Genomic DNA, 11,958 nt, shown 5'->3' on the forward strand with positions numbered 1-11,958 from the left:
CGTTTCATGGCAACGCCGCTGCCCCCGCGCTGCCTCCGCCGGCTCCCGCGGCGCTCAGCGCTGTCCCCCCACCCTCCGCCGCCTCCCGCCCTTCCGCCCCGGCGACAGTCGCGACAAGGTCACGCGGCGCCCCGCACTCACCGTACACCCCTTGGCCGGAGCTGCCCTCCAGCAGAACCGTCAGCAGCCCCAGCAGCCCGATGGCCACATCCATCTTCACGTGAGCATCCACATATCCAGCCCGGCGGGGCGGGGGGGGGCCGCGCAGCGCCCGCCGGAGCCCCGCGCTCCGCTGCGGCCGAGCCGCGCACGCCCGCGCAGGCAGGGCGGCGGGGGCAGGCGGCGGGCACCGCGCCGGTCCTCCTCCTCCTCCTCCTCCTCCCTCCTCCTCCTGCTCCCCCTCCTCCTCCTCCGCCTTCCTCCTCCGCCTCCGCCTCCTCCTCCTCCTCCTCCTCCCGCAGCGCAGAGCGAGCCCCGCTCGGGGCAGCACCGGCCCGTGCCCGCGGCAGCCCCCGCACCCTCAGGGCTGCGGCCGCCGCCGCCGCCGCCTCCCGGGCCCGCCGAGCGCCGCGCGGGGCCGCCGCAGCCGCCGGAGCCCCGCGGCCATCAGAGGCCCCCGCAGCGCCGCGGCCCCCGCATGGTGCGCAGGGCTCGGGGCCGGCGGGGGGCGCGGGGAGGTCCGCGGGCTGCGGCGCTGCGGGGCGGCCCCTCTCGCTGTGTCTCAGCGCGGCTGCGGCGCCGCGCCCATGGCGGGGGGCGGCGGGGGCTGCGCGGGGCTCCCCGCGGGATGCGCGCAGGGTGCGGGCGCTGCGAGCGGAGCGCGGCGGGGCCGTCACGTTGTGCTGATACGTGCGGGGCCGGCAGCCGCAGCCCGCCGACGTCAAAGCTGCGTGGCTGTCGCTGCTGCGCGCCTTCCTCCGCCTCCTCCTCCTCCTTCGCCGCCGCCGCCGCTGCCGCCGCCCCCCCGGGTCCCCGCGGCTCCAGCAGCGCCAGCGGGCGCGCAGGGCCGCAGGGCTGCCGGGCTGGGATGGGCGCGGGGCGTCCCGCTCCGCTCCGGGATGCGCGGAGCGCTGTGACCCTCCCAGCCCCGGGATGCGCGGGGCGGTGCATCCCGCCCTGTCCCGGGATGTGCGGAGCGCCGTGTCCCGCGCGGAGCCGGGATGCGCGAAGCGGTGCGACCCACGCTGCCCTGGGGTGGGTGGGGGGTCCCGCCGTGCCGCGGGATGCGCGGGGCGGTGCGGGGCGGACGGTGAGGGGCGCCCTGAGCCCGCGCTGGCTCCGCGCTCCGCTCCCCGCTGCCGGGGGGTCCGGCCCGCGCAGCTCCCGCACATCCCGGCCTGCGCCTCCGCGCTGCGATTCCTGATGCCAGGTCCCGGACCGTGACCCCGCTGCCTCCCCCTCGGTGCCCGCCATCCCACCCCGCTCCCTTCCTGCCCGGCTCTGGGGGCACCCCCGGGCTCAGACCGCCCCCCAGCCGTGCCCTGCACCGCTGGTCACACCCCCGTGGGTGCCGGGGGCAGCAGCGCCGCTGTCCCGCCCTCCACTGCCCAAAAACCCCGTGCTGGCTCGAGGCTGAGTGTCCCGGGGCCCTGGGATAGGGACAGTCCCAGCCTGGGGGCTCCCACACCCTGCAGTGACTGGGGTGGCACAGAGAGGGGCACAAAGGGCACTGTGTGTCCCAGGCAGCTGAGCCACCTCAAACAATGGGGTTTCACTGGGCATTCCCCCCTTCAGTGATGTTTGCCCCCCATCAAGTATTTGAGACCCCTCACCGGCGCCCAGCACCTTCCCAAGCTGCCTGTGGCCCTACATTTTGGGTTCAAGGGATTTGTGCTGGTGAAGGTCTCTTGCCTCTGCTTTCCCTAAGCAAGCCAGGGATTTTTTGGGAAGTGACTGCCCCTGTCCTCTCCCTTTTTTCCTTGTTTTTTGCAAGGATTACCCCAAACCCATGGACACCTTGGCCACAGCTACACTCAGCTCCCTCCTCTGCCTGCAGCAATTAAGGATTAGTGCTCCAGGCCAGGGAAAAGGGACGTGCTCTGGAAGGAACAATTGCACTGTCAGGGTTTCTTGTGACCCCCCTGGCACGAGGCAGGACACTCTTAACAAGGCTTGGATGCTTCCAGTGCTCTCCTGGCCACTGGGGACAGGCCCCAAAGGGCTCAGAGCACACAATCCATCACTTGGAAATACACTGGTGGATGCAAGGGGGCAAATTCCCTCTTCCCAACCCGGTGAGAACACGGGAGGTGGAAGGAAGGGTGGGCACAGCACTTCTCTGTGCAATCCCCGTGCCCCCAGAGCTCAGGCTGGCACTCAGCACAGCCTGGAGCCCATTCCCAACCCTCTGCCAGCTGGAGCTGACATTGCACTGGGACTGTGCTCAAAATACCGTGTCCCCCTCAAGGGACACAACGTTTTGTGCTGTTCCAGACACTCCACTGCCTCTGGCTGCATCTCTCCACCTTCCCTGCTCGCCCTCCCCATGAAGGGACTCCCAGTTGCGTGTCTGGGCCCACCTGATGCTCTCTTTTACCTGTCTTTCAGCTGCAAGGAGAATTTGGGATCATCTGCCTCAGCAGATCTCCAGGGGTTACACTCCCAGCGTGGCCTCCAGACGATGGCCTTCAATCTCCAGCTGCCTTTTGGCTTCTCTCTGCCTCTCCATCCTGCCAAAATGACCCTCAGAGCAACAGCTGGGCCACATCTGGGTTGTGATCATCCTCCCGGTGGTTAAATCCCAGCTCCTCACAGCACAGACACCTGAGCTGATCCTGAGGGTTGGAATCATTCACTGGCTGCTCTGCCCTATGGAACTATCCCAGCAGAAAGGATGTTTTCCAGCACACCACTGACAAGATTTCTTGGAGGTTCAGCATTTGGCACTTAATAAATAAATAAAACTTCCCCCAAAAAAGTCTGGAAATTGGTGCAAAGAACTCCCAGTCTGAAGTTAAGCAGGTGCATAAATTTCTGAGCACGAAATGTCCACGTGGTTCCCACTGAACAGATCATCTGACAGGGCTTTTTTGGAAAGTATCTTGTTCTTAAATGTTTAAATATTCCAGCTCCTGCTGAGATCTGCTTGATGATGTTAAGCTGGGAAGCCAAACCCCAACCATCTCACTCGCCAGGAAGTTTAGTGAAGGAAAAAAGAGGAATTAAAATAACTCCCCAAGTCAGAGCTGAGTGTCCCAAATCCCTCTGTGAGTTAAACAGGGTTGGAGTTTTCCCCCTGTTGGAATAATTTAGCTGGGAATTGTTCTGGGGAAATTCAGCTGGTCTGGGTGGGGGTTCCCAGGGCCAGGACTTTGCTTTGGGAGGGAAAACATGTCACCACCCAGCACTTGCAGAGGCCACTTCACCCTGCAAACCCCACTTCAGGGCTTTTATTTATCACTGGAAAGGCTCACAAGGCTCATCTGCGGCTTTTAACCCCAAAACAAGTTGCTCTTTCCCAAGAATCCCAGGATTTTGGGCCACTCACACTGAAAACATCAGGCTGCTCTTCCTTTATTAAAGGAAAAAAATGAAAATAGACTTGTAATGGTGCTGGTTTTAACTGCTGAATGTTCCTGAATCCAAGGGTCAGAATTCAGAATATGAATGTTGAGTATAGAAAGGCTTTGGATCCCAAGGAATTTCACTGCAGCACTTTTCCCATGGAAAGGGTTATCCCTCACCTTCTCCCAACACAGGTCTGCATCATTGCACCCTGGACATCATCACCCACTGGGTGTGTCATTCCATGCCCCAAGCCAAATATTCCACGTAAATAGAACTGACTGGGCTTTTCTTCCCCCAGGAATGAGGAACCATCAGCACTTCCCAGTATCCCAGAGGACTGTGTAGTGTGTGGAGCACCCAGTGTGTGTTACAGGCCCCTCTGCTACAGGAAAGAGCAGAGTAAATAAAACAAAATCAAATCCAATCAGCTCAACTGCTCAAATAACAAAATTCTAGGGCTCTAATTCTTCCCAGATCCCAGAAACCATTTATTTCAGGAACTCTTTTAGCAGCTTTTAAATTCCAAACTGAAGGAAACTATTTCCTCTCTGGTTGTTTGGAGCAAGTCTACAAATAACTGGGATTTGACTAAAGGGGACCATTAAGGAGCATTAAGATTCTGATTGATTGTGTGGTGATGGGGAGTTGTGCGTGTTGTGCATCCCTCCTTATCCCAACACCCAACAAAACAAAGGAAAAACGAAATAATTTAACTTGGTCTCCCATTCTGATGAATTTGGGGACTGGGTGTGTCATGTGTAGAGTGTGAATAGGTTATATATGATTAACAAATCATCCCACATTAGGTGGGGAAGCACTGGAAGAGGGAAATTGGGGATTCCCCATCCCTGGAAGTGTCCAAGGCTGTGTTGGACAGGGCTTGGAGCAACCTGGGATAGTGGGAGATGTCAGATTGGAACGAGATGGGTTTTAAGGTCCCTCCCAACCCAAACCATTCCAGGATTCCCTAATTTAAAATACATTTAAGTAATTTTTTTTACTTTTCTCTCTCACAAACAAGATTTTCTCCCTTTAGAGGAACAACTTCAGGGCACAAACCCTAAATCCTCTCCTTAGGACAGCACAGGCTCTTCCCTGGGTTTCAGGGAGGTTTTCCCTTCTTCAGGGCGTTAAATGTCAGTGTGTGTGCCTTGGGTTGCTCTCCCCGGTGGGTTCCTCATTTGTTTGGATCAAACACAGTCACTTTGGGTATCTGGCACCCCCAGGATGGCAGTTAATGGTCTGGGTGATGCTTCGTGCTTGCAAATTGTTGTCTGGGTGGTTGCTCCGGATCCACAGGAATTTGCTGGGTTATTACTTTGGATCCACGGGAATTTTCCATGGAGGGAAGTGACTCCATGGTGAGTGACACAGGAGTGGCTGCAGCCCTTGTGTCCTTCAGCCTCACGTGGAGGGAGCTCAGCCACTGGAAAATCACGGAATGATGGAATAGGTTGGGTTGGAAGGGACCTTAAAGCTCATCTCGTTAGATCCGTGTCTGTGTCTCTGGGGTGGGCAGAGGGGACCTTCCCACTCTCTCCAGCTCCCATGGTAACTCCCACCCCTCTAATGATCCCCGAGGGAGGGTTATCAATGTCCAAAAAAACTACATGTAGGTGGGTGATCAACTCAGTTTTGCACCGGTGAGGCCTCTCCTTGATTCCCGTGTCCAGTTCTGGGCCCCGCAGGACAAGAAGGACACGGAGGGGCTGGAGATGTGCAGGGCAGGGAATGGAGCTGGGAAGGGGCTGGAGCAGCAGGAGCAGCTGAGGGAGCTGGGGGGGCTCAGCCTGGAGAAAAGGAGGCTCAGGGGGGACCTTCTGGCTCTGCAATCCCTGACAGGAGGGGGGAGCCGGAGGGGGTCGGGCTCTGCTCCCAGGGAACAGGGACAGGAGGAGAGGGAACGGCCTCCAGCTGGGCCAGGGGAGGCTCAGGTGGGACAGCAGCAGGAATTTGTCCCTGGAAAGGGTGGTCAGGCCCTGGCAGGGGCTGCCCAGGGAGGTTTGGAGTGCCCAGCCCTGGAGGTGTCCAAGGCAGGCCTGGCCGTGGCACTCAGTGCTCTGGGCTGGGGACAAGGTGGGGATGGGCACAGGGGGATCCATGGGCTGGGAGGGCTTTTCCAGCCTTAATTCTGCGATTTTACACCACCTTTTCTCCAGGGCCACTTTCTCAGCCTTTCCAGCCCCTTCTTGGAGAAGATTGACCTTCCGAGCAACCCCTGCCTTCTTTCCCTGCTCTCTCCCACACTTTCCCCCCCACCCTTCTCTTCCATCACAAACTGCTGGCTTTGCTGACAAACTTCCCTTCTGCAGAGCGTTTCCATGAGGAGCTGCAGCCCGTGGGAAGAGGGAGGGGCAGGGCTGAGCTCTGCAGGGAGGCCCAGGCACAGCAGCTGTGACAGGAGAACAAACCCCCTCCAGCCCTTCCCCTGCGAGCGGCTGGAACGAGCCCCGTTCGCTCCACCAGTTTTCCTTCACCCTCCTGAAGGGCTCGTGTTAAACTGGCAGGAAAATGCAAGCTGGACTTTAGTTCTCACTCCATCTGCCAGCTGGGATGAGCAGCCTCATGGATCCCTCATCCCAGAGCTGCAAACCAGCCCCTGTCCCTGCAGGGGGGTCACCAGTGCCCGTGGGTGGCCAAAAGGGACACGCCATTTCCGTGGAATTGTGGAATCCCAGCATGAGCTGGGTTGGAAGGGACCTTTAAAGATCATTTAATCAAATCTCCCTGCCATGGGCAGGGACACCTCCCACTAGCCCAGGTTGCTCCATCCAACCTGGCCTTGGACACTTGCAGGGATCCAGGGGCAGCCACAGCTTCTCTGCCCAACCTGTGCCAGGGCCTGCCCACCCTCCCAGCCAGCAATTCCTTCCCAATATCCCATCTCTCCCTGCCCTCTGGCAGTGGGAAGCCACTCCCCATTTTCCTGTCCCTCCATCCCTTGTTCAAAGTCTCTCTCCATCTCTTTTACAAGCACTGAAAGGGCCTCACTGAACCCAGAGATGCCAGCACGTGGTGTCTGGAGGGATGGCCCAGCTGAATGATGGAATCCCAGAATCCCAGACTGCTTTGGGTTGGGTGGGACCTTCAAGCCCCTCTCATTCCATCCCCCTGCCGTGGGAGGATGGAGTTAGTTCAAACCTGCTGTGTCCAGACACATCCCCTGGCTGGTTTTGGCTGCCTGCAGTGGTGGAGCTGTTGCCCCAGCAGGATGTGTGTGTGTTCCCATTTTTCCTTGTCCCCGTTCTTTTTGTGTGTCCCCACACCCGGTTTTGGCTGCAAAACTCAGCCCTGTTGTGTCAAAGAATCAAAATCATCTTCTGCCCTGCTGAGCAAACACTGCCTGGCATGTGACCAGCCAGTCCCTGGAGTGGAAGGGAAGGACAGAGGGGAAAAAAATGGGTCACATTTAATTAATCACCGACTCTTGGGTGCGTCGTGGGCACAAGCCTCAAATTTTGGCCAACAGAAAAGGTTGGACAGCCTGGAAATGATACAAAAAAATATATTAAAAACGTGTTCCTTGCCACAGATTGGCCGTCTGACAAACGAGGAGCGAACAAAGACAACTCCAAGAAGGCTGACATTCCAAAAATAATGAGTGTCTTGTGCCTTATCAGCAGGAAAAAGGGGAAAAAAAGCAGTGAATTCTTGTTGAGGTAAAGGGAAATATTAATACACAACACTCCTGGTGAGGTTGCCCCTGTTGCACTATGGAAATGAGCCCTGGGAATTCTTTAGGATAACACAATCAAGCTGAGTTTATTTCCCTGAATGAAATGCAATCCCTTTGGAGCAGCTCTGTTTTCCTTCATTGTGCAGGGGAAACCAATTCAGCTCCAGCAGCTCCTCGCTGCAGCCACCACGGGTTAAACACAGGATGGGCACACAAGGCCTTTGGAGTGGCAAGGGATGGGGCACCACCAGATCCCACCTTGTTTTCCAACCCTAAATCCTTGCAGGAAGGCAGTTCCCCTCCCAGAGAAACCCACTGTGGTTTTTAACCCACTGTGGTTAAGGATGAAAAAGAATATATTTCTTTTAATCCCTTTTTTGGGGGTGTTGAGGGGATGCTGGGCACGGCCTCCAGGGTGCAGGAATGATCCCTTCTGGATCACATGGGATGGAACCTCTTGGGAAGGTGTGAAAGGATTGGCTTGGTGAGTCTCACACTTCCCAGGAAGCTGGAGATGAATACATTGAATTTCTCCTGGGCTGCTACACTGGGAGTGCCATGAGGGTGGTGAGACACTGGCACAGGGTGCCCAGAGAACCCCAGAATCCCTGAGGCTGGAAAAGCCCTCCCAGCCCATGGATCCCCCTGTGCCCATCCCCACCTTGTCCCCAGCCCAGAGCACTGAGTGCCACGGCCAGGCCTGCCTTGGACACCTCCAGGGCTGGGCACTCCAAACCTCCCTGGGCAGCCCCTGCCAGGGCCTGACCACTCTTTCCAGGCAGAAATTCCTGCTGCTGTCCTACCTGAGCCTCCCCTGGCACAGCTGGAGCCGTTCCCTCTCCTCCTGTCCCTGTTCCCTGGGAGCAGAGCCTGACCCCTCCGGCTCCCCCCTCCTGTCAGGGATTGCAGAGCCAGAAGGTCCCCCCTGAGCCTCCTTTTCTCCAGGCTGAGCCCCCCCAGCTCCCTCAGCTGCTCCTGCTGCTCCAGCCCCTTCCCAGCTCCGTTCCCTGCCCTGCACACGCTCCAGCCCCTCCGAGTCTCTGTTGGAGAGGCCCAGAATTGTCCCCAGGGTTGGAGGTTCCCCAGCAGTGCCAGCACAGGGGACAATCTCTGCCCTGGGCCTGATGGCCAAAAACCTGTGGTGCCCCTGGATCTCTGGAAGTGTCCAAGGCCAGGTTGGAGCACCCTGGGCTGGTGGAAGGTGTCCCTGCCCATGGATGGGCTTTCAGGTCCCTTCCAACCCAACCCATTCCAGGATTCCGTGGCACTCACACTCCATGTGCTCAGGGATGGTTTTTGGAGTGGATGTCCAGCCCTGGGGCTGTGCTGTATCTCCCTGAGATCCAGCAGCCAAAGAGAGGGATAGAGCAGGATCCTGGAGGCTGGCTGGGATTAACCAGGGCATGTTTAGACCGGGTGTTGTCCCACATGGTGACAACTTCCCTGCCTGTCACCCAACCATGGTTTTTGGGGCGTAACAATGGGGACAAACACCATGAGTGGCCCTTCCCTTGCCCCCCAAGGCCAGTGATCCTCTGCTCAACCCCCTCCTGCCCTGCAAATCCAAGTATTTTCCCTGTTTCCATCCAGCACAGAGTGGCATTTGCCAGCAGATGCTTTTGGAGGCGCAGTGTGGCTGCGATCAGTGGCGGTGTCTCCTGGCTCCTAAAGAGGGTTGTAATTGTCTCATATTCCCCAAGTTTTCTCCGAAATCAGTCTTCTAATTTATCCCCAGTTTATTCCTGCACTTCACGCACCTGTCTAGTAATTTGAACAGTAAAAGGCTGTTCCCCTCAATAACAGCTCAGGGCGCTGAGTTTTGCAGGTGAGTTCCAGACATTAATTACTCCTTTTTCATCTATTTTCAGACCCGGGATGCTTTTTCTATTCCTGTTTCAGGTGAGTCAGGCTTTTCCTTCTCCTTAATGTCTCTTTTTCATCTTTGCAAAGTGCTTAGCAAGCTGGGCTGGGAAGTGGGAGCCGTGTGAGCTGAGCCTCAAACCTGTTCCAGCTCAGCTCGGGGAGGGGAAGAAATTCCATTTGGAGCATCCTTTGCCTTATTTTCCCACTTCTCCAGAAAGGCTCAGCCCATGACTGATGTTTTCAGGTAGTTTTTGACTCTTTTAACCAGCAGGCTTGAGGTTTGTAGGAGGGGAAGGAGTTGGTGGCAGATGGAGGGCCAGGGGTGTGAAAGCTCCTGGAGAACTTCAGCTGCTCTTCGAAGAAATTGCCCAATAAATGAAAATATCAAATATTCATCCAGCAATCTGTTTGACATTCCTGCCCAACCTCCTGCTTTCGGAGGGGAATACATATTTGGCCATTTTATTAATGACTTATCTATTATTTAGCTATTTCTGTATTATTCATAAAACAGAGAAATAAAGAGTGTTTTCCCCCCTGAAGTGGGAGTAGAAAGAAGGAGAAAAAACTCTCCCTTACAATAAATATATGAGGATTAGTGGGACTTTTAGAGAGAGATCAGGTTTCAGGTGGGTCAACATCCCTCCTTCAGAAATGGTTGGGACTTGTTGCAGTTTGAACTGGGAAGTTTCAAACCAGTTGCTGGGTCGAATTTCAGGATTTCAGCCAGTTTTGAAAGGAAAAGAGCTCAGAGTTTGCTGTCCTTAGTTAATTATTCAGCTTTTGCTGTTATTTTGGGGCATTTTGAATTCCTGCTCAGCCTTTCCATGCATTAGTGAGGTCTGAGTGGTTTGGGGGATGGATTCACCCAACATCCTTGTGCAAATTACGGCCGCAATTTGGGACAGACTCCAAGGGAGGTCAAGTCCTGAGGCAAGAATTCCTCCAGGACACCCAAAAAGGGGCAGAATGACCCAGCGAACGTTGCTGAGCTTGGAATGTCACTTGTGGGTGGTTTTTCCAAGCCTCATTTGCCAAGGAACAAAGGAAGCTGTGGGTACAAGGAATCTCCTGCTCCCTCTTCCCATCACGTGCCATTTGCTACAAACCAACTCCTTTATCCCATGAACAGGACAACCTTCTTTGTCCACTGTGGAGAGATCCTTTATTCCCTACAGATCCTTGGTGAGCCATGGAAACATGGTAAATTAATAGTAATTATCCTCACCCTTTTACATCCTTGATCTCTGTGTAAACCCTTCTAAAATCAATTCCAACTCGATTTTAGTTTCATTATCAATTCATTTCTCAGTTCGAAATCAATTTTATTTCATGTGTTTCGTGCCTGAAGTGACAAAGGGAAGCTCACCATCCAGCTTCAGGTCACAGCTGCAAAAATTCATGTTAAAATGTTCCTGGTTTTGCTGATACCTTTGATGGGGGTTCTTTGGGTGACCCTAAATCACCGATTCACCACAAACTGGTGTAGTCAGAGGATCCTAAAAATCAGGACCTGCCACACTTTGATGGGTTCAGGCAGAAAAACCTCAAGATTTCGTAGAGAATACGAGTTCTCTTGTGGGGTCTTTCTGGAGGAAGAAAAAAATGCCCTAGGGATGGATTTCCCTGTGGAATGAAGCTCAGGAGGGACCTCAGAGTCCTTCTGGGAGCTGACAGCACCATCTCACCATCGGGATGGAAAAGCAGCTCCCACCTGAAAATACATGGAAGCCAAACCTAAAATAACACCAACTCCTGCCTGGAAAACTGGGTTAAAAAAAGGGTCATGAAAAGAAATGTAAGGATAAAAGAGTAAGAGGAGGATGGAAGGACAACATGACTCGACCATGGGAGGGTTTTGCCTCTCCCACCTTTGACTGAAAGGATAATAAAGAACTTTAAAAAGCTTTTCTCGGGCTTGGGCTGATAAATAATTGGGTTTGGGTGAGTTTTGCAGCGAATTCCCCTTTGGGGCTGAGAGGAAAACTGAGGCTCGGGATCGTATTTTTACAGTTCAGGGTTTGGGGTTTTTGTTTGTTCGTTTGTTTTTTTAAGGTTAAATTTTTTTCCTTTAAAAAAATACAAACAAACCAAAAAACCCCAAACCAAGCCAAAATCAAAAAACCCACACCAAAAAAAACGCCAAAGCAAACAGAAAAATCAGAACCAAAAAACCACAAATCAAGAAAAGTGAAACAAAACAACAAAAAACCAAACACCCAAAAACCAAAAAAACACCCTCCAAAACATATTAAAAATTAAAAACCAAACAAAAAGCCTCAAAAATAAAATAAAATAAAAAAACAGGAAAAAATAAACCAAAAATTTGTGGGTTTATACTAAAAAAAACAACCTGGGGAGTTCCAGCCTGGGCTGCTTGAACTCAATATTCTGCTCAGTCTCCAAAGTCTTCCTGAAGGAAAGAGTAATTAAGGATGGGAAAGCAAAGGGGAGACAGGATAAATTACCCTGTGGTTTTATCCTTGTTAAATTACAGCAGAGACACTGCACACATTTTAATTTTTATATATATAATTTCATATATATTTATATGAAATTATGTATTAGATAAATTTAATGTTTATATTCAATTTTTTATATCTTATATTAATATATAATATGCAATGTATTATATATTATATAGTTATATAATATATATATTATAATATAATTATACTTTTATATATATATATATGAAAACAGTTCCTCAGCTAAGGGAAATGCAGCAGATCCAGGCTGTTTAATTTAAAATAATAATAATTATTATTATTATTATTATTGTTATTATTATTATTATTGTTATTATTATTATTATTAAGTATTTCTTTGACTTTGCCCCCCACAGGAAATTATTCCTAAAGGTGGAGCTGCTGGGGGTTAATATTGCTGCTGGTCAGGGATACTGAGCAGGA

At 53.3% G+C, this 11,958-nt stretch overlaps 1 protein-coding gene across 1 annotated transcript in view; it reads right to left on the reverse strand.

Moving 5' to 3' along the window:
- MDGA2 (MAM domain containing glycosylphosphatidylinositol anchor 2) overlaps window positions 1-328 on the reverse strand; it is a 256,870-nt gene extending 256,542 nt beyond the window's left edge. The window contains 1 exon segment of the mRNA XM_050335716.1: window positions 142-328. Within this exon segment, the coding sequence (XP_050191673.1) occupies window positions 142-214 (73 nt within the window). The 5' untranslated portion in view covers window positions 215-328.
- Between the last annotated feature and the right edge of the window lie 11,630 nt (window positions 329-11,958).

This window comes from Myiozetetes cayanensis, unplaced genomic scaffold (assembly GCF_022539395.1).
Source record: "Myiozetetes cayanensis isolate MyiCay16 unplaced genomic scaffold, myiCay2020 scf6-25, whole genome shotgun sequence".
NCBI classification, from domain to species: domain Eukaryota; kingdom Metazoa; phylum Chordata; class Aves; order Passeriformes; family Tyrannidae; genus Myiozetetes; species Myiozetetes cayanensis.